This window comes from Saccopteryx bilineata, chromosome 5 (genome assembly GCF_036850765.1).
Source record: "Saccopteryx bilineata isolate mSacBil1 chromosome 5, mSacBil1_pri_phased_curated, whole genome shotgun sequence".
Taxonomy (NCBI): Eukaryota; Metazoa; Chordata; class Mammalia; order Chiroptera; family Emballonuridae; genus Saccopteryx; species Saccopteryx bilineata.
Window position 1 is genome coordinate 137,609,299 of NC_089494.1, and position 23,642 is coordinate 137,632,940.

Consider the following 23,642-nt stretch of genomic DNA (forward strand, 5'->3'; position numbering starts at 1 on the left):
CCAGGCGCTAGAGTGGCTCTGGTAGCAACAGAGCGACTCCCCAGAGGGGCAGAGCATTGCCCCCTGGTGGGCGTGCTGGGTGGATCCCGGTCGGGCACATGCGGGAGTCTGTCTATCTCTCCCCGTTTCCAGCTTCAGAAAAATACAGGGAAAAATAAAAAAATTAAAACAAAAACATTGTGTTGCCTGACCAGGCAGTGATGCAGTAGATAGAGCGTCGGGCAAGGACATGGAGGACCCAGGTTCGAAACCCTAAGGTCGCCAGCTTGAGCATAGGTTCATCTGGTTTGAAGGCTCACCAGCTTGAGCCCAAGGTCAAGGTCACTGGCTTGAGCAAGGAGTCACTTGGTCTTCTGTAGGCCCTCCAGTCAAAGCACATATGAAAAAGCAATCAATGAACAACTAAGATGTAGCAATGAAGAACTGATGCTTCTCATCTCTCTCCTTTCCTGTCTGTCCCTCTCTTTGACTCTGTCTTAAAACAAAACCAAAAAACAAAAACATAGTGTTGCCCTGGCCGGCTGGCTCAGTGGTAGAGCATCACCCAGGTGTGTGGAAGTCCCAGGTTCAATTCCAAGTCAGGGCACACAGGAGAGGTGCCCATCTGCTTCTCCCCCCCTCCTTACTCTCTCTCTCTTCCCCTCCTGCAGCCAAGTCTCCATTGGAGCAAAGTTGGCCCAAGTGCTGAGGATGGCTCCATGGCCTCTGCCTCAGGCGCTAGAATGGCTCTGGTTGCAATGGAGCAACAGCCCAGATGGGCAGAGCATCACTCCTTGGTGAGCATGCTGGGTAGATCCCTCGGGCACATACAGGAATCTGTCTCTCTGCCTTCCTGCTTCTCACTTCAGAAAAATACGAAACAAAAAAAACAAAACAAAAGAACACTGTGTTTAGTTTTATTTGATTGGATAAATTATTTTTTTTATTTAGGACAATGTCCTTACTCTTAGCTAATGCATAACAAAATATTCAGATGTAAAGTACTGTATTTTCCCATGTATAAGATGATCCCATGTACAAAACTCATCTTAATTTTGGGCTCCAAAATTTGAAAAAAATATGTATTACATAAAATTATTAAACTCAAGTTTTATTCATCATAAAATTCATACAACTCAATAAGCGTAAAAAAGTGGGAAATGCAAGTAAAAAAATCTACAACCACTGTATAAGATGCACTCAGTTTTTAGACCCCAAATTTTTCAGAAAAAAGGTGCATTTTATACATAGGGAAATATGGTAGTTTATGTCTATAGCTTTCTAACTTTTCTGTTTTAAAATGTTCATAATGGGTTTTTCATAAGTTAGAATATTTCATTGTTCAGACATCTGAAAAGACAACAGAACTGTATTAATGCTATATTTTAACATTTTTAAGGAAAAACTTAAAAATACCCTTAAGATTATCCTTGTATATATTTTCATGTTATTATGATGTCTAACTGGTTTAAATCATATCAATTTCTGTAATTATACCTTGGTACCTGAGGATTTTCACAGAATTTATAAAATATTCCTTGTGATCAGAAAGAAAAATGTAATTATTTTAATGGTTTTAAACATTTCTATAATGTCACAGTATTGATTTAATAAATGAACCCTAAATCAGCAAAGATTCGTGCATATATTTTTATACACTACTGAACATTCTTGTTAGAGATACTACAGGGTACATAGACACCCTAAATAGCAGTGCTCCCTTTAACTCACCAACTCCGTTATAGCATTGGAATCTACAATAAGCGGTGGCACAGTGGATAGAGCATCAAATTGGGATGCGGAGGACCCAGGTTTGAGACCCCAATGTCACCAGCTTGAGTGTGGGCTAATCTGGGCTGAGCACAGCTCATCAGTTTGAGCCCAAGGTCGCTGTCTTGAGTAAGGGGTCAATCAATCTGCTGTAGTCCCCCGGTCAAGGCACATATGAGAAAGCAATCAATGAATAACTACAGTGCCACAACAAAGAGTTGATGCTTCTCATCTCTCTCCTTTCCTGTCTGTCTGTCCCTATCTGTCCCTCTCTCTGTCTGTCACAAAAAAATTAAATAATTAGTGAATGCAGAACTTGTTAAGGATATAATTAAGCATGTGGGCAAAGTCTTAAGATAATAAGATAGATGATCATCATCACAGTGCTAATTTAAATAGTAATAAATTAGAAATGATTTATTTACTATTGTTTTTTGTTTGTTTTTAAGAGAGAGAAGTATTCTCTTGTTCCACTTAGTTTTGTGTTCACTGGTTGATTCCCTTACATGCCCTGATCAGGGAACAAGCCTGTAACCCTATTGTTTTGGGACGATGCTCAAACAGACCGGCCAGGGCCAAAGATTATAAACAATTTAAAAGTTCAATATAAATGGTTAGATAACTATAGTATAACCATATAGAAGAGATAACATAAAGTCATTACAATTCTGTACTCAATTCCAGTATATGGGTTTTTCTCTCACATCAAGAAGCAATTCAGACATCAGCTGACTATCCTACAATTCAACTCAATTCTGACACTACCTACCTGGAGACAGCATTCACTACTACAGGTTAAGAACTCAGTCCCGCCTGACCTGTGGTGGTGCAATGGATTAAGCATCAAACTGCAATGCTGAGGTCACAGGTTCAAAAGCCGGGACAAAGCACATACAGGAAGCAAATATGAGTTGATACTTCTTGCTCCTCCCCACACCCTCACCTTCTTTCTCTTTCTCTAAAATCAATAAATAAAATTTAAAAAACAAAAAAACTCAATCCCATAAGACTGCCCCCTCCTCCCCCTTGAGAGCCAAGTTCACAGAACTCAGTGAAACATTTATTAGTATGTAGATGATCAGTTTATTGGTTTATTATACATACAACTCAGGAACAGCCAGGTGGTAGGGTAAGCAAACTCCATCCTTCTAAAGACTTCATTATACAGACTGATTAAATCACTGGGCACTGAGCACTGGTTCAACCTCCAGCCTCTCTCACTACCCAGGGTGGGGAGATGGTAAATGGGTTGTAATAAATCACACAACCTTTTAAACACAGGGTTCTCCTGGCAACCTGCCCCATCCTCAGATGTGTTCTAAAAGCTACTTCACTAATGCAACAAAATACACCTTTACAGTGTTCTCTTCACTATGAAATTCCAAGGGGTTTAGGAGCTCTGTGTTAGAAACAGGAACTAAGATCACATATATTTTTTATTATAAATTACAGTATTACACAGTAATTATTGAGTAACCATGAAGACATAAAAAAAAAAAACCAAACTAAGGAACTTTCTACAAATTCATGTGTACTCTATACAAATATTAAGATAATAAAAGATCCACTCAAACAAAAAGATAATGAGGACTTTTTTCAAATTAAAGAATAATCTGTGCGTTACGGGTGAACCTGGATGGGGTCCCGAACTTGGGGTAGGAATGGGGATGAGGGAACCTAACTACAAAGGTTATTATTAAGACAATGCCAAAATTTAAATATGATTGTGAACTTGGTAAGTTTTAGATCATCGTGAAAATTTCCTGACTTTAGTAACTGTACTGGAGTTATGTAAAATAAAATAATCTGTATTCTTTGGAAATATACAATGAAATATTTAGGAGTAAAAGTGTACGCATGATATGATATTTACAACTTGCTCTCAACCATTTAAAAATATACATGTATGCAAAGAAAGTGAATGGATAGGGCCTGACCGTTTGGCTCTGTGGACAGAGCATGGCCCAGTGTTGCAGATGTCCCGGGTTTGATCCCCGTGTCAGGGCACACATGAGAAGCAACCATCTGCTTCTCTTCCCCTCCCTCTCCCCCTTCTCTCTCTCTTCTCTTGCGTCAGTGGCTTGGTTAGCCCAAGCATTGACCTCAGGCAATCAACACAAGACAGAGGTTGCCGGATGGATCTTGGTTGGGGCACATGAAGAAAAAAATATTTTAAAACTGTTGAATTTTGGTTGAGTATAGTGTTCTGTCTTATTCTCACAAATTCACTTAAAGTTCAAATTAAAAAATTTTAAATTACCCTAAAAAAGGTCATAGGACAGTATTTTCAGAATGAGCACTTATTTATAAAATATCAATTAAGAACTAAACTTTAATAAGTTAAATCTGATAAAAAGTTAGTAATATATTACAGTATTTTTTTATGTTAAGTCTGGTAAAGGGAAGATATCTCTTACCTTTTGGAAGTTTGCCTCCAAGCACAGTAAATTTTTGTGGACTTTTCAAAAATTCCACAACTTCCTGTAATTCCTGTTTAGCCTCCTCCACCTAAAGTGATACATTGTATCAAACAGTTATAACAATTAGACTATTGAGGCATCCTATTTGGAAACTGTCAATTTAATTGGAAATTAATTTGTCTTTCTATTTCAGTAAAAGTAATATATAAAAATACCACTTTAAATACACAAAAGGTTTTCTCCTAGCTCCTACTGCCAATGATGCAAAGTCTCCTTATATATACCGACAAAGACATTTTTAAAATACAGTGTTTCCTCCAGTTAACCAAAACTGCTACATTCAAAATTCAAGTCAAATGTATCAGTGCCCTTTGATCTAGCAAGTTTCAAATCCAGAATTTTCTTGAATCTGGTTATAAGCATCAAGGGCAAATTATGTGGATATATATTACTATATATGTTAATAATAGTATGTTGCTATATTATATTATTGATAAGAGATCTGTGTTTAAATTAAAACATTAATTTGTGATTGTGAGACTGTTTGCATTATAAGGAATTACTACTAGATTATGATTTAGTTCCTAACAAATACCAAAGGACAGTGACTAAAATTAAGCTATGGTGTACTGATATTGCTTTGTAAAGGGCTGTGAGAAAAAGTTTAGAAGATTTAATCCCCAAAATAGTAAATTTTGTAGAACTGCCATACTTAGCAAGAATAAAGCCCAGTCTGGCCAGCAGAGATAATTACAGAACATTAGCTCAACATTAAAAACTCTGATATAAGATTATAAAAGTTGTCCATCAGAAATGGGGAACAATTTTCCTAGTTAGTATACTAGAAAAATAACAAATGCAAATATGCAGAGCCACAATGTAACCAAAAATTAGTGCAGAAGATAAACAACAGTGGTGGCAATATCCTAAAATAAATCAGTCCATTAAAAAGGTCAAAACCACAACTTGGTTCTACAAAAAAATATAGACCTACTGCTCCAGACTTAAATTTCCCAAGGGAAAATACCCAAAACCTTTTGATGGGTGAAATTTCCCAATTTAAAAATGTTGACTACCAATTAAAATTACAAATGTGGTCTGTGTGTGCACTTTCTTAGATTATGCTGGCAATAACACAGATCCTAATCCAACCCATCTCACTGGCAGCCAGTTTGAAACCTCGTATTTTACAACTTTAAACAGCTCTCAGTGAGAAAAAAGAGCTCAAGTACACTGCTCAGGGTTAGAGAGAATCAGGGTCCTACCATGAAAACAGAGGTGGACACTCTGAAAATCTAAAATTAAACTCATGATTGCCTTTGATTTTTAGAAAAATTTCTCAAGAATACTTCCAGAAAATAAATAACTGCTAAAGCATAACCAGGTTTTCTGTTAAGCTTGAAATGGTCTTGATAGTTATTCTGTTTGAATTATAAGAAATTTACTAAAACATTTATAAAGCTAATGGTTAAAAACAAAGTTCTGTCTACTCCTAGGCCCAAGAGAAATGCATACACACGCTCAACAAGAGTCATGTACGAGAACAGTCACAGCAGCACTATCTGAGCCCAAACTAGAAACAGCTGTGTTCACTGTGTGAAAATGTATTGAGGTATGTACATTTTTTGTGCATGTTAAGCTTCAAAAAATTTATGTTTAAAAAAGATTTGCTGCCTGACCAGGCGGTGGCGCAGTGGGTAAAGCGTCGGACTGGGATGCCGAAGACCCAGGTTCGAGACCCTGAGGTTGCCAGCTTGAGTGCGAGCTCATCTGGTTTGAGCAAAAAAGCTCACCAGCTTGAGCCCAAGGTCGCTGGCTCAAGCACGGGGTTACTCAGTCTGCTGAAGGCCCAGGGTCAAGGCACATATGAGAAAGCAATCAATGAACAACTAAGGTGTTGCAACAAAAAACTAATGATTGATGCTTCTCATCTCTCTCCATTCCTGTCTGTCTGTCCCTGTCTATCCCTCTCTCTGACTCTCTCTCTGTCCCTGTAAAAGGAAAAAAAAAAAAAAAAAAAGATTTGCTGGATTATTTTATAAAAATTTTTAAATAGTCAAAGGTATTCATGTTCTGTAAGACCAAATACATTTGGAAAAGGTAATGGATAATTTTAAACTACAGGAAAAAATAAAAAGAGATTAAGCATCATCTACTCAAATTATATTTTCTCTCCCCAAACACTGTGGTAAGAGAATTCCAGTTGAAGAATATATAATCTATGGAGGAAAACAGGGTTATGGGGATCAAGGCAATGAATGAAGTTATAAAAGCCCTTATTAATATTTTTATGGTAATTATATATAAAAGTGTCCCGACATAATCAAACATTCTAGGCAAAGAAATGACATTTCTATAAAGAGTATTAAGATTTCATAAAATTGCATAACCAAGAGCCTGGGCCGGTTTGCTCAGTGGATAGAGAGTCAGCCCAGCATGCAGACAACCCAGGTTCAATCCCTGGTCAGGACACATGAGAAGCAACCATCAGTTTCTCCCCCTTCCTCTCCCCCTTTGCTCTCTCTTCCCTTCTCCCAGCCAGTGGCTCAAATGGTTCGAGCTTTGGCCCTAGGTGCTGAGGACAACTCAGCTATTTGAGCATCGGCCCCTGATGGGTTTGCCTGGTGATCCTGGTTAAGGTTTGTATAGGAGTCTATCTCCCATATTCTCACTTAAAAAATAAATTAATAAATAAAACTCAAGAGGGAAGACTCTCCAGCCTCTTATGAGGTCAGTATTAGCATAATTACAAAACTAAAAATAGACACTACAAAAAAAATTATAAGCCAATATAGATGCTGATCTTTAACAAAATATTAGCAAACCAAATCTACCAATACATAAAAAAAAGTACACACCATGATCAAATGGGATTTATTCTTTTTTTTTGTATTTTTCCCAAAGTGAGAAGCGAGGACCAGGATCCACCCGGTACACCCACAAGGGAGAGATGCTCGGCCCATCTGGGGCGTTGCTCTGCTGCAACCAGAGCCATTCCAGCACCTGAGGCAGAGGCCATGGAGCCATCCTCAGTGCCCGGGCCAACTTCGCTCCAATAGAGCCTTGGCTGCGGGGGGGAAGAAAGAGATAGAGAGAGGAAGGAGAGGGGGAGGGGTGGAGAAGCAGATGGGCGCTTCTCCTGTGTGCCCTCGCCGGAAATCGAACCCGGGACTCCTGCACGCCAGGCTGATGCTCAACCGCGGAGCTAACTGGCCGGGCCTTCCTTTATTTTATTTATGTGATATATCACATTAATTGACTTGTGGATACTATACCAATCTTACATCTTAAGAATAAATTGTCCCTGGATGGTTGGCTCAGCGGTTGAGAATAAGCCCGGCGTGTGGAAGTCCTTGATTCCTGGCAAGGGCACACAGGAAAAGCGCCCAACTGCTTCCCCAACCTTCCCCCTTTCCTCTTTCTCTCTCTCTTGGTCTCTCTCTTCCCCTCTCGCAGCCAGGGCTCCATTGGAGCAAAGTTGGCCTGGGCGCTGAGGATGGCTCCATGGCCTCTGCCTCAGGTGGTAGAATGGCTCCAGTTGCAGCAGTGCAACACCCCAGATGGGCAGAACATCACCCCCTAGTGGGCATGCCCGGTGGATTCTGGTTGGGCACATGTGAAGTCTGTCTCTCTGTTTCTCCCCGGCTTCTCACTTCAAAAAAATATAATAAATAGGCCCTGGCCAGTTGGCTCAGTAGTTGATTGTCAGCCTGGCACGCAGAAGTCCCGGGTTTGATTCCCGGCCAGGGCACACAGGAGAAGCACCCATCTGCTTCTCCACCCCTCCCCCTCTCCTTCCTTTCTGTCTCTCTTCCCCTCCCGCAGCCGAGGCTCCACTGGAGCAAAGATGGCCCGGGCGCTGGGGATGGCTCCTCAGCCTCTGCCCCAGGCGCTAGAGTGGCTCTGGTCGCCAACAGAGCGACGCCACGGAGGGGCAGAGCATGCGGGAGTCTGTCTGACTGTCTCTCCCCGTTTCCGGCTTCAGAAAAATACAAAAAAAAAAAAAAAAATTACAATTAAATAAGTTAATTAATTAAAAATAAAATAAAGGGTAAAAATCATATGATCATATCAGTAAAGAGAGAAAAAAATCATTTGACAAAACCCAGCACTCATTTATGACAAAAACAATAACCAAAGTGGGAGCAGAAGGAATACATCTCAGCATAATAATGGCCATAAATGACAAACCCAAAGCTTACATCATACTCAACAGAAAAATTGAAAGTGTTTCCCTTAAGACCAGAAACAAGACAGGGATGTCTGCTTTCACCAATCTTACTCAACATAGTACTAGAAGTCCAAGCCACAGCAATTAAATATAAATAAGAAATAAAAGGCAACCAAATGGGAAAGGAAGAAATATAACACATAATCTGTAAATGACACGATAATGTATATAGAGAACCTTAAAAATTCCACCAAAAATAACTACTAGAACTGATAAATTCAGTACAGTAGCAGGATAAAAATAAATATTCAGAAATCAGTTGCATCTTTATACACTAATAATAAACTATCAGAAAGAAAAACTAAGAAAACAATCTCATTTACAATTGCATAAAAAATTACCTAGGAATAAATTTAATCAAAGATATAAAAGACCTGTACTTGGAAAATTATAACTTACTAAAGACAGAAATTGAAAAGACAAATAAATGAAAGTATATACCAGGCTCATGGATAAGAAGAATTAATATTTAAAAATGTACATAGTACTCAAAGAAATCTATAAATTCAACACAGGTCCTATCAATATGCCAATGGCATTTTCAGAGATCTGAAACAAATATTCCAAATATTTATATAAAACCACAAAAGACCCTGAACAGTCACAGCAATCATTTCTAAATTATTTTAAATTAATTTTTAGAGAGAGAGGAAGGGAAAGAGAAACGGTGATTTGCTGTTCCATCCATTCATGCTTTCATTAGTTGATTCCTGTATGTGCCCCAACCAGGTATGGAACTTGCAACCTTAGCATATTGGGAATACACTCAAATTTATTGAGCTACCTGGCCAGGAAGGCACAGCTGTCTTAAGAAGAACAAAATTGGAGGTATCATCTGACCTAATGTAATATCAAACTATATTATAAAGCTATATTAATCAAAACAGCATGGTAACCCCAGCCAGATAGCTTAGTTGGTTAGAGCATCATCCCAAAGCACAGAGGTTGCTGGTTAGATCCCTAATCAGGGCACATACAGGAACAGAGTGATGTTTCTGTCTCTTTCTCTCATTCCTCCCTCTCTCTCTAAAATCAATAATTTTTTTTAAAAAAATTAAAAATTAAACAAAAATCTGCATGGTAAGGGCATACACAGACATATAGATCAATGGAACGGCATAGAGCCCAGAAATAAACCCTCACCTATCTGGTCAAATAATATTTGGCAAAGAAGGCTGGAACATATAATGGGGTAAAGATAGCTTTTTCAATAAATAGTGTTGGGAAAATTGAACAGGTACATGAAAAAAATTCAAAGTGAACAAAAATTTATACCACATACAATAATACTCAAAATTGATGAAAGACTTAATGGTAAGGCTTAAAACCACAAAACCTAAAAGAAAACATAGCCAGTAAAATCTCAGCCACTTCTTTTAGAAGTATTTTTTGATATATCTCCTTGGGCAAGGGAAACAAAAGAAAAAATAAATACATGGAACTATATCGAACTAAAAAGCTTCTACACAGCCAAGGAAACCATCCACAAAATGAAGACAACCTACTGAACAGAACATATTTCCCAATGATACATCCGATTAAGAGTTAAATCCAAAATTTATAAAAAACTCGTACAACTCTGTATCAAATCAAAACAACAAAAATGACCAATTAAAAAATGGGCAGAGAACCTGAATAGACTCTTCTCCAAAGAGGATAGAGAGATGGCCAACAGACATATGAAAAGATTCTCAACATCTCTAAGAATCAGAAACGCTAATTAAAACCACAATGAGATATCATTTCACACCTGTAAAAATGGCTATCATCAATAAATCAACAATAAGGTTGGCAAGAATATGGAGAAAAGGGAACCCTTGTGCACTGTTGGTGGCAATGCAAACTGGTATGAAATAGAAAACATTATGGAGTTTCCTGAAAAAGTTAAAAATGGATCTGCCTTATAATCTAGCAATTCCACTTCTGAGTGTCTATCCGAAGAAATTCAAAATACTAATTCAAAAGAATACATACAGCCCTGTATTTATTGCTGCATTAATTACAAGAGCCAAAATATGGAAGCAGCCCAAAAAAATCATGAGTGGATAAAAAAGGTGGTATATATATACAATGGAATAATTCTCGGCCATAAAAAAAGTAAAATCGCCTGACCAGGCAGAGGTGCAATGGATAGTGTCAGACTGGGATGCAGAGGAACCAGGTTCAAAACCCCAAGGTCGCAGGCTTGAGCGCAGGGTCGTTGGCTTGAGCACGGTATCATAGACATAACCCCATGGTCAGTGGCTTGAGACCAAAGGTGGCTGGCTTAAAGCCCAAGGTCACTGGCTTGAGCAAGAGGTCACTCCTTCTATTGGAGCCCCCTGGTCAAGGCACATATGTAAAAGCAATCAATGAACTAACAAGCCACAATGAAGAATTTTGATGCTTCTCATCGCCCTTCCTGCCTGTCTGTCCCTTTCTCTGTCGCTTAAAAAAAAAAAAAAAAAGTAAAATCTTACCATTTGCAACAGCATGGATGGACACAGAGGGTATTATGCTAAGTGAAATAAGTCAGACAAAGAACGATAAATACTATATGATTTCCCTTAATATGTGGAATCTAAAAAACAAAATAAATGAACAAATATAACTGAAATACACAAATAGGTACAGAGAACAGACTGACGGTTACCAGAGGGGAAAGGGTTTGGGGGACCAAGTGAAAAAAGGTAAAGGGATTAAGAAACACAAATTGGCCCTGGCCGGTTGGCTCAGCGGTAGAGCGTCGGCCTAGCGTGCGGAGGACCCGGGTTCGATTCCCGGCCCGGGCACATAGGAGAAGCACACATTTGCTTCTCCACCCCTCCGCCGCGCCTTCCTCTCTGTCTCTCCCTTCCCCTCCCGCAGCCAAGGCTCCATTGGAGCAAGGATGGCCCGGGCGCTGGGGATGGCTCTGTGGCCTCTGCCTCAGGCGCTAGAGTGGCTCTGGTTGCAACATGGCGACGCCCAGGATGGGCAGAGCATCGCCCCCTGGTGGGCAGAGCGTGGCCCCATGGTGGGCGTGCCGGGTGGATCCCGGTCGGGCGCATGCGGGAGTCTGTCTGACTGTCTCTCCCTGTTTCCAGCTTCAGAAAATGCAAAAAATAAATAAATAAATAAATAAATAAATAAAAAAGAAACACAAATTGATGGTTACAAAATATTCGTGGGAATACACAATACAGGATATGGGAATATAGTCAACAATATTGTAATAACTCTGTATGGTGCCAGGTATGGGCTGCAAATGTTAGGGGAAACACTTGTAAAGTATATGATGGTCTAACCACTCTGTAGTACACCTGAAACAAAATAATATTAAAGGTAAACTGTAATTTAAAAAATAATAAAATTGTGAACTTTATCCCAGAATTCCCAATCCTCTACACCCTGCTCTATTTTCCACCATTACCCTTTATCACTTAACATGCTCTATTATAATTTCTAGCCCTGGGCAGGTAGCTCTGGCAGTTAGTGTTGTCCCAGTACATCAAGGGTATGGGTTGATCTCTGGTCAGGGCACATACAAAAATCAATCAATAAATGCATAAATAAATGGAACAACAAATCGATGTTTCTCTCTAAAATCAACCAATAAAAATTTTTTAAAAAGGGAAATACATTCTATTTCATTTTCTATATACTATATCCTTCTTCTAGTCCAGTTAAAATTAAAACTCCTCGAGGGCAGAGATTTATTTTAGTTCTACTATCCCAGTACCTAAAACAGGGATTGGCACTTAGGAAACCCTATTAAATAGCTGTCAAACTGGTAATTTAATTAACTGGCTATGATAGCGTTCATCCATTCTGTTCACTAGAGACACAGATGTTTCGATACTGAAGTTACAGACATCAATAAGAGTTCTCATGCTGCTCTGGACTCACTACTCGCCCAGCACCACCATGTGTTCACCTGGAAGCTTCCCGAACCCAAGCTACTAGGGTTTTTATGGAGCTTCCTCATGTTAAGTATAATCATTAACTCCGTTTCCAGCCCCTCTCTCCTATCCTGTCCAAGCTTCTCAGGAAGGCGTGGTCTCTGGCAACCAGCCCCCATCCTAGTTATTGAGAAGCCCACCAACAGAGGCCTCACTGGAACAAAAGACATTCTGTACCACCCCAGAAGTTCTAAGAAATATAGCTCTGTGTCAGGAACTGTGGGCAGAGATCAATAGTGTTTTATCTATTCTTCATACCTTTACTTTTTTCTTATTTAAGAGAGAAAAAGGAAGGAAGGAGAGGGAGGGAAGAAAAGGAAGAAAGGGGAAGAGAGAGAGAAACAAACATCAGTTCGCTGTTTCACTTATTTATACAATCACTGGTTGACTCCTGTATGTGCCCTAACCAGGAATGAAACCACAACCATGGCATATCAGGGCGATGCTCTAGCTGCTCGGCCCGGGGCCTACTAGTCACACCTTTAGAATCAAATATTCACCATGCTTGGAGAGGTCAAGGTAAACTTTTTAACTTACTCCTTTAACATGCTCAAAGGTGACATTTTTCATCTGGACAGGATCTACTGCAGAATCAAGCCCTGTTGTTGTCCGGAAGCGGACTAAAAGAAAGGAAATGTTTATATATTTGATAAATTCATAAAATTCCATCCACCTTATTTTTTCACAGGCAAAAAGCAAAGTCTGAAAAAGTTAACTACTTAACTTCATATACATTAATTCAGAGTGAGGAATAGAAACTAGGTCTTCTGGATTTCTAGACCATATTCAAGGAATAAATGATTCACATTAAAAAGACATCTTTGGCCTGACCAGGCGGTGGCGCAGTGGATAGAGAGTCGGACTGGGATGCAGAGGACCCGGGTTCGAGACCCCGAGGTCGCCAGCTTGAGTGCGGACTCATCTGGTTTGAGCAAACGCCCACCAGCTTGAACCCAAGGTCGCTGGCTCCAGCAGGGGGTTACTCAGTCTGCTGAAGGCCTGTGGTCAAGGCACGTATGAGAAAGCAATCAATGAACAACTAAGGTGTTGCAACACGCAATGAAAAACTAATGATTTATGCTTCTCATCTCTCTCCGTTCCTGTCTGTCCCTGTCTATCCCTCTCTCTGACTCACTCTCTGTCTCTGTAAAAAATAAATAAATAAATAAAATTAAAAAAAAAAAAAAAAAAAAAAGACATCTTTGTACTTTCCAACTAAAACTAAAAATTATATTCCCCTTCTTGTACTAGCTAATGACAGAAATCTTAAACCAATGGTTCTCAAGAGTCGGTGTGTATACACACACTTGAGCAATGTGCTACTGCTGGTTCTTGGGCCATGGCACAGAATTCAGGTTTGGAGATTCAGGAAAAGTGCGCTGTCGAGTTTGCATTTTCAACAGTCACCCTTCGTTATCCTGATACAGCTGGTAAGAGATCTACACTCTGAAATATTTTGCCTTAACTTAGCATACAAAACTGGCACTGGCATTAAAAATAGGAAAAGTGAAGCTTAACACTTTTACTTTTCATACAGACTTTTTCCCCTAACAACTGTTATTATTGGCCCTTAGATGATTTATCAGTAATGCCATCATTAAGTATAAGAAAGACAGTAAAAGTTTGGTAGAATAGCAAAATATATGCTATATTTGAGATCAACAACGGGAAACAAAATTCTTTCTGAAATCTCTCCTCCTTGGGTAAACTTCCATACTAGACATATATAAATGAGTAAACAGATTTCTAATTTCCTCATAATTAGTTTAAAATACTGTCTTTAAGACAGATTGAAATATAAAAGCTAAAAATGAGTAGGCAAAAATATAGGGTTAACAAGAAACACAACATATCAAAAACATAGAAATTATAAAAAACATACAAGGTTAAAGAACAGATTTAAAACAGTAATTCTAGAACAGACATTAATCAGTTTAGCTCACTAAATTACTTTTTTAAGGTTCTACATACTATAGATGGACTTAATAATTTAGGTGCAGAAACACTTGGACCTAATAAAAAATAGAGTAATTACCCAAAGGCAGTGCATTTCACACTGTAATATGTTTCACTTAATCTAAGACAACAGTTAAGAAAGAAAAGAAGGCCCTGGCCGGTTGGCTCAGTGGTAGAGCATCGCCTGGCGTGCGGGAGTCCCAGGTTCAATTCCCGGCCAGGGCACAGAGTAGAAGCGCCCATCTGCTTCTCCACCTCTCCCCCTCTCCTTCCTCTCTGTCTCTCTCTTCCCCTCCCACAGCCAAGGCTCCATTGGAGCAAAGTTGGCCCCGGGCACTGAGGATGGCTCTGTGGCCTCTGCCTCAGGTGCTAGAATGGCTCTGATTGCAGCAGAGCAATGCCCCAGATGGGCAGAGCATCGCCCCCTGGTGGGCATGCTGGGTGGATCCCAGTTGGGTGTATGCGGGAGTCTGTCTGACTGCCTCCCCGTTTCCAACTTAAGAAAAATAAAAAATAAAAAAAAAGAAAGAAAGAAAAGAATATCAGAGCTCATGCCAACGCCCCACCAACCCACCTGTATCACTCTATCATCCCTAAACTTTCTTTTCTGAAAACAGAAGGAAATAAGAAACAGTGAATCTACACATAAAAGCCATTTCTGGGTGTTGAAATGTCATCTCCAGTTTCATGCCACAAAAAAACTTTAAAAATATCTTGGGTTAACCTGACTAGGTGGTGGTGCAGTGGACAGAGTATTGAACTGGGATGCAGAGGATTCAGGTTTAAAACCCCAAGGTCGCCGGCTTGAGCAAGGCGTCACTTGGTCTGCTGTAGCCCCCCCCGGGGTCAAGGCACATGAGAAAGCAATCAACGAATAATAATGCAATGAAGAACTGATGCTTCTCATCTCCCTACTTTCCTGCCATCTGTCCCTATCTGTCCCTCTCTCTGTCTCTGTCAAAAAAAAACATAACTCGGGCTACATGCAAGTTCTGGGATGAAGTCCTAATCCAAGTCAACCAATGTTCTTAGTTGTAAATTAGTTTTTTCTCTCAGATAATCACACAGGGAATAGAGAACACAGGGTAAAAATTAAACGGTAGTTGAAAAAGCAATTAAAACTACTTAAACCTCACACTAGTACTTCATTTTAGACCGGCAAAGTGAAAAAACATGGGACACATTTAACTTCATATAAAGTAATTGTTAAATAAATTTAATTTATGAATTTGTCTTTAAAACAGACAACTATTTCACTTTGTACTACTATTATAATATTCTGCTACATGTTTTATTAAATTTAATAACTGGACAGGTATCACTTTCTAAAAATCTAGGAACACAATCTCTACTAGAAGTTAAAATATTTTCACTCTAACACAATCCTTGGAACTTGCACGAAACATTAGTTTCTAAAAATGCATAAAACCTGAATTTGTACAGTGCCTGAAGAAACTGTTCTTGCAATTCACAAAACAATGTGAATGTAACAAGCACTTTGACATGGCACATGGTACACGATCAAAACAGATTAAAACTTTTCTACTTAAATCAAAACACAATCTCAAACTAACCCAATCTAAGAAGTCTTGCCTGAGGAGTACAAGACTTACATCCTAGAACTATGTAGAAACCTTAATGTTTTCTTTCTCTGAATCTTAAGTAGACTATGGAAAAAAGTGAGTATGTAAAAGATTCTGTTAATTAAACAAGTCAGATAAATAAAAAGAGCCATTACCAGATAGAAATGGGTTTTTTAAGAGTCCATAAATGCCAAACAGCAGCAGAACAAAGAGAACCAGACGAGTTCGTCTTAGAGAATCTGTGGGAAAGAAAAAGCCTTAAATCAAATGTTATCAATGAGAAATGACAGCTCAATAAAATGCACACATTAGGTTACTGATGGTAATCATATTTCATCACATGAATTTTGAAACCTGGGTGTTCTTTTGCATAACTGCCATGATTTTTTTTCAGCACCCTGTTACCAAAAACTTCATGAAGCCTTGACTTTGGTCTCTTAGCTGAGAAAGAGATAATGCCAGCAAATATTTCCATTTCTTCACAGCTTCAGTTACAAATATAACAGAATATGAACAATGGAAAGTTGGATACTTAGTAGAGAAGTTGTTCATAATCACTGGAAGGAAGGCAGGACTATGACTTTTCAGACACTGTCTTCAAACATGTCACATTAGCTTACCATTGGTTTTTTGTGTTAGGGCTTGAGCTTTCAGAAAACCTTCTGCAAAACCAGTTTTAAATGCATCTTGGTGAGCTTCAGGTATGTTTTTGGTTTTCATAAGTTTGTCCAAAGTCTCAACATCTGATCCCCTGTCCCGCAAAAAAAATCCCTAAATACACAAACAGCACAACATCAATGACTGAATAACACTCTCCAGAAATATCTGATCACCCACACACAAAAAATTCATTGAAATTCGCAGAACTTTTAATTTTGTCAATGTGAAAAATTTTATTAAAACTTAACAATAAATTATTTAGTCAATGGATAGGAAACTAACACTGGATCCTATCTATACTAGTATCAACCAGCAAACAAAAAGAAACCCTCCATAAGAACACTATGCTGAAAACAGGTTGACTTAGGGCTCTAATGGCTTGATGTTCACACTCCTTTAACAGGGTACTACAGGAAAGCTTCATTAATATATTAAATATTTACTGAGTGCATTTCACATATTTGGCGCTGTGAAAGTTCTAAAGATGTAAAGATGAATGAATAATGATCTAATTGCTTTCCGTTTATTAGGGAGAAATACATAAGTTTTTTTTGTTGTTTTTTTTTTGCATTTTTCTGAAGCTGGAAACAGGGAGAGACAGTCAGACAGACTCCCGCATGTGCCCAACCGGGATCCACCCGGCACGCCCACCAGGGGGTGACGCTCTGCCCACCAGGGGGCGATGCTCTGCCCATCCTGGGCGTTGCCATGTTGCGACCCTCCTGGGTGTCGCCATGTTGCGACCAGAGCCACTCTAGCGCCTGGGGCAGAGGCCACAGAGCCATCCCCAGCACCCGGGCCATCTTTGCTCCAATGGAGCCTTGGCTGCGGGAGGGGAAGAGAGAGATAGAGAGGAAGGCGCGGCGGAGGGGTGGAGAAGCAAATGGGCGCTTCTCCTATGTGCCCTGGCCGGGAATCGAACCCGGGTCCTCTGCACACTAGGCCGACGCTCTACCGCTGAGCCAACCGGCCAGGGTCCATAAGTTTTGACATTACGTTAGAAGCAGTAGCTATGGTGGTAAAATACACTGCTCACAAAAATCAGGGGATCAGAGAACGTGCAGATATTCCAGTGCTTTCAGCCTTTTGTATAGTGCATTTTCACCAATGAAGTAAAAGTTGGTTTTGTATCTCACTTGCATAATCGAACAACTTTGACTTGTCGTTTGCTTTTCTGATGTTCTTATTTAATAAAAAAAAAATCAAATGCTTTTTTTATCACTTCATATACATTTTAAAACATGCCCTAATTTTTGTAAGCAGTATAAATACTTCCTAAGGAAGTTAAAAAAGGCCTAAGAGAGAAGAGACTACCTATGCCCCAGGGAAAAAACAGCACAGACAATCTGACAGAGCCGTAACAACAGTCCTTTTAGTGCTGAAGACCTGCAAGCAATCTTTTATGACAGGACTTTAAAATGCCAAGAAGGAGGTCAGGGGACACACTGAAAAATAAGAACAGAAAAATGATAAGCAGAGGACATGATAACATGCACTGTGTAGCATGGCAGGTGACAATAAAGCAGAGGAATATAATAATTACATGTAATACATGTTGACAGAATGGTGGGTGGCAGTCTGATGGCACTGAAGGTAAAAAAAACTAAAGGCAATGGAGACTATATGAGTGTCTGTAACCATTTCTCGCCTAGATTACTCTACTAGTTTATCTATACAACAGAACTGAGTGAAAACAAAAAGAGATATTTAAGAAATATTCAGGTGATGTCAGAGAAATGGTGCCGTGAGGAGCGTGACGGACAAATCTCCCCACAATTTCAACAAGTTCATCAACCAGAGACAGAAAAATCTATCCTTGGAACATCCAGGAGTTCCACACACTGAAGGTGAAGGTAGGGTCGAGCGAAAAATTGACTAAATATATAATCAACCCTGAAGGAAATAAGTCGGACAAAGGAACACTCTGCCTTCCTCACTAGCCTGAGCAAAGGCTGCTTTCACTTGGAACTGAGGGGGGAGGTGCCTAAGGGTGTGGAGGAAGCTAGGCTGTAGCACTGACGTTGGTTCAAGCCGAGGAAGGAGTGTGCCTGTGGTGAATCAACCCACGTGAGTGAATGCCCCCAGCACCACGAGCAGCAGCTGCCAAGGGCACGCAGGGAATGCACCAAAGCAAACTTCCCTACGCCCGAGCTTCTCTAGGTGGGCGGGGCACCTCACCCAGCCATTCAAGCTAACAATCAAGCGCCGGGGGAGGGGCGCGCGGGCAGTTTGCAGTCCTTCCTGGAGCAGATCCGTGGATCCAATAGCTGAAATTAGCTTAACCCACAGTCTGCTCACCTCCCAACTGACCTACACGGCTCTAATTGACAAGATCTCTCTCAGTTCAGCGATCTAAGACAAGAGGTATGATATTTTTTAGTGCCTCTTGCTAAAGCGGTGGGGGCAACTTCTGATTGGCAGAGCTTTCATACTCAGAGATATACGCTAAAAAGAGGGACTTGGCAGATGTTAAGACCTCCCGTACTACAAGCAGCGACTAGGGCATCTTCTTCCCAGCCAAAACAGGTTACAAAGTGCAGAAAGCCTGGTGAGAGTGGTTCCACAGAGTGCTAGGTGTGCTGAATAGGCCTGGAGGCTCATAGAAAGTCACCTTGAGAGCAATTGGCTCCCAAACCCACCTGATCACACTGGTGGCTCTGAGTGCCAGAGCCTTACCCAGAGCCCTGCATTGAGTGGGGATGGAGTGGGGATTTGCCAGCTCTTGAGCCTCTTACTCCCCAGGCAGAGGCAGCGGCAGCCTCATACCTGGATCATCAGGCTGCTAATTTAGGAAGGAGAGACTAGGAGAGAAGCTCCGGGAAAACGGACACTCTCATTGTTGGAGCCTGCAAATGCTAACAAGCCTTGACTACCAACGAGACTGAAGCCTAATATATGACATTGCCGTAAAGTCTCATCAACTATAAGTATCTACCTAAGCATGCCACAGGGGCAGAGCCTGGAGTACAGAGTCACCAAACAGGAAGAGGGAGGGGAAAGAAAAAGGAAGAAGTTAACCTCTCAAAATCAAGAAAAACCCACAGACTTTATAACTTGTTCCAGTATTTTTTTGTTTCTTTCATCTTCTTGCCTTTATTATTATTATTTCTATTTCCTATACCTTGGTCCTTTTATTCTCTGCCCCTCTTATTCTTTCCTCTTCTTGAACTACACTACCCATAAGTGTTACATTTTATTTCTTTTCTTCTTCCTTACTCTCCATGAGGGTTAACACTCCAAAACCCTTAACTATCTCTCTCTCTGTTTTTTATTTCTTCTATCTTCTTTTCCTTTTCCCCTTTTTCTTATTTCTCCCTCTCTATTAGTTTCTTCTTTTCTCCTTTTACTTTTCCTCTCATTCAATCCTCAATCACAAACAAATTATTTAATTTGAGACTCAAGTTCTTTTGTGTTATGTGGCATTTTGGGTGCTTTTCACTTCACTCTTTAACTCATTAGCATTCCTCCCAACCAACGATCTCCATTCTATTTAGTTTTTGCTCCACTTAACACAATAGTAATTTTTTTTTCCTTTTTCCTGTTTCCCTCTTATCCCTCTCATTATATCTCTTAGTCAACCATCATTTACAAGCAAATCATTTTATACTGGATCGAAATTTTTTCCTTTCTTGCATTTTGTGGGTCCCTACTTCCCTTTTTTGCCCCTTGAACACTTCCCCCCAACTCAGGCCCTCCGTTACAGGCAGTTTTTGTTCCATTTAGCGTAATATAATTCACAGTTCAACACGATATTTTCCTAAGGAGAAGGGGACAGGAGGGGAAGAGAAGAAAAAAAGGGGGGGGAAATAATAAATTATTATTGTTTTTTATCCCAAATATTTTTCCTTTTTTTTAATTTTTTACTTTTTATTCTTTATTAATTCTCATTAGTGCTAGCAACAAGACCACCCTCAGATGCCATTAAGAAAAAGGAAATTGAATATCATGGATACAAAGGATAGAGAAGTAGCACAGATACATGTGGAAAAATCTATGGAGAAAAAATTTAATATATTGGAAACCCTGGAGCTAAATGACAGAGAATTTAAAATAGAAATCCTAAAAATACTCAGAGATATACAAGAAAACACAGAAAGGCTATTTAGGTAGCTCAGAAAACAACTCAACGAACACAAAGATATATTACCAAGGAAATTGAAACTATAAAAACAAGTCAAACAGAGATGAAAAACTCAATTCATGAACTGAAAAATGAGGTAACAAGCTTAGCTAATAGAACAGGCCAGATAGAAGGTAGGATTAGTGACATAGAAGACAAGCAACTTGAGGCACAACAGAGAGAAGAAGAGAGAGACTCAAAAATTTTAAAAAATGAGAAAGCCCTACAGGAATTGTCTGACTCCATCAAAAAGAATAATAGGTATATCAGAGGGAGAAGAGAGAGAAAATGGAATGGAAAATATATTCAAACATAATAGACGAGAACTTCCCAAGCCTGTGGAAAGAACTAAAGCCTCAAATTCATGAAGCAAACAGAACACCGAGTTTTCTTAACCCCAACAAACCTACTCCAAGGCACATCATAATGAAATTGGCACAAACCAACGACAAAGAAAAAATTCTCAAGGCAGCCAGGGAAAAGAAGAGTACAACATATAAAGGAAGGCTATTAGATTATCATCAGATTTATCAGCAGAAACTCTACAAGCTAGAAGAGAGTGGACCCCAATATTTAAAGCCCTGAAAGAGAGGAACTTTCAGCCAAGAATACTATACACATCAAAGCTATCCTTCAAATATGAAGAAGAAATAAAAACATTCACAAATACAGAAAAAATGAAGGAATTTATCATCAGAAAACCCCCACTCCAGGAAATACTAAAGGGGGTTTTCCAGCTAGATTCAAAGAACAAAACAAAACAAAACAACAAGTAAAAGCTCCACCAATAACAAAATAAACCCATATTTAAAACAGTGACAACAAAGCAAAAAAAAAGGGGAGAGGACGGAGATTAACAGTAGCAAAGGATGGTGAAGTGCAGAGACATTCATAAGATAGGGTACTACAATGAATATGGTAGGTACCCTTTTCATTACTTAATGGTAACCACCCTTGAAAAAACCACCACAGAAGCACATGACTTAAAAAAGGTAGCAACAGGGCCTGACCCATGGTGGCGCAGTGGGATAAAGCATCTATACCTGGAACACTGAGGTTGCCAGTTTGAAACCCTGGGCTTGCCTGGATAGGAAGAATAAATTAATCAAAATGGCCATATTACCCAAAGCAATTTATAAATTTAATGCAATTCCCATCAAAATTCCTATGACATTTTTTAAAGAAATGGAACAAAAAATCATCAGATTTATATGGAACTATAAAAAAACCCCAATAGCCAAAGCAATCCTAAAGAAAAAGAATAAAGCTGGGGGCATTACAATACCTGACTTCAAACTATATTATAGGGCCATGACAATCAAAACAGCATGGTATTGGCAGAAAAATAGACACTCAGACCAATGGAACAGAATACAAAGTCCAGAAATAAAACCACATATATATAGTCAAATAATTTTTGATAAAGGGGCCAACAACACACAATGGAGAAAAGAAAGCCTCTTCAACAAATGGTGCTGCGAAAACTGGAAAGCCACATGCAAAAGAACGAAACTCAACTACAACTTGTCCCCTTGTACTAAAATTAATGCAAAATGGATCAAAGACCTAAATATAAGACCTGAAACAATAAAGTACATAGAAGAAGACATAGGTACTAAACTCATGGACCTAGGTTTTAAAGAGCATTTTATGAATTTGACTCCAAAGGCAAGAGAAGTGAAGGCAAAGATAAATGAATGGGACTACATCAGACTAAGAAGTTTTTGCTCACCAAGAGAAACTGACATCAAAATAAACAGACAGCCAACTAAATGGGAAATGAAATTTTCAAACAACAGCACAGATAAGGGCCTAATATCCAAAATATACAAAGAACTCATAAAACTCAACAACAAACAAACAAACAATACAATAAAAAAATGGGAAGAGGACATGAACAGACACTTCTCCCAGGAAGAAATACAAATGGCCAACAGATATATGAAAAGATGCTCATCTTCATTAGTTATTAGAGAAATGCAAATCAAAACTACAATGAGATACCACCTCATACGTGTTAGATTAGCTATTATCAACAAGAGAGGTAATAGCAAATGTTGGAGAGGCTGTGGAGAAAAAGGAACCCTCATTCACTGTTGGTGGGAATGTAAAGTAGCAAAACCATTATGGAAGAAATTATGGTGGTTACTCAAAAAACTGAAAATAGAACTACCTTATGACCCAGCAATCCCTCTACTGGGTATATACCCCAAAAACTCAAACACTGATACGTAAAGACACATGGAGCCCCATGTTCATTGCAGCATTGTTCACAGTGGCCAAGACATGGAAACAACCAAAAAGCCCTTCAATAGAAGACTGGATAAAGAAGATGTAGCACATATACACTATGGAATACTACTCAGCCATAAGAAATGATGACATCAGATCATTTACAACAAAATGGTGGGATCTTGATAACATTATATGGAGTGAAATAAGTAAATCAGAAAAAACCAAGAACTACATGATTCCATACATAGGTGGGACATAAAAAAGAGACTAAGAGACATGGACAAGAGTGTGGTGGTTACCAGGGGTGGGGGGGAGGGGGGGCGTGGGAGGGAAGGAGGGAGAGGGGAAGGGGGAGGGGGAGGGGCACAAAGAAAACTAGATAGAGGGTGACAGAGGACAATCTGACTTTGGGTGAGGGGTATGCAACATAATTGAATGACAAGATAATCTGGACATGTTTTCTTTGAATATATGTACCCTGATTTATTGATGTCACCCCATTAACATTAATAAAAATTTATTAAAATAAAGAAATATTTAACAGGCTAGATCAACAGGATTTTAGTGATCAATAGGACTTAGTGATTAATGGATGTGGGAGGTGAGAGACCATAGACAGATGAAAGTTTATCAGCAGGCTCCTATAGCAGTTTGAGTGGAGGGTACTCAAAAGCACGTACAGACTTAAAGAGAAGGAAATGCCTAACAGGACAGTGGAGAGAGGATGGTACTCAGAAGAGTCGTAGTTATGATTACATAAGTTATTCA

The 23,642-nt window shown here is 39.4% G+C and overlaps 1 protein-coding gene across 2 annotated transcripts in view; it reads right to left on the minus strand.

Moving 5' to 3' along the window:
* YME1L1 (YME1 like 1 ATPase) overlaps window positions 1-23,642 on the minus strand; it is an 85,720-nt gene that overhangs the window by 14,975 nt on the left and 47,103 nt on the right. For both annotated transcript variants that reach the window (XM_066280609.1, XM_066280608.1), the window contains 4 exons: window positions 16,480-16,630; window positions 16,015-16,098; window positions 12,858-12,940; window positions 4,167-4,257 (listed from right to left, as the gene is read on the minus strand). In XM_066280609.1, coding sequence (XP_066136706.1) covers window positions 4,167-4,257; window positions 12,858-12,940; window positions 16,015-16,098; window positions 16,480-16,630 — 409 coding nt within the window. The remainder of the gene's footprint in view (window positions 1-4,166; window positions 4,258-12,857; window positions 12,941-16,014; window positions 16,099-16,479; window positions 16,631-23,642) is intronic.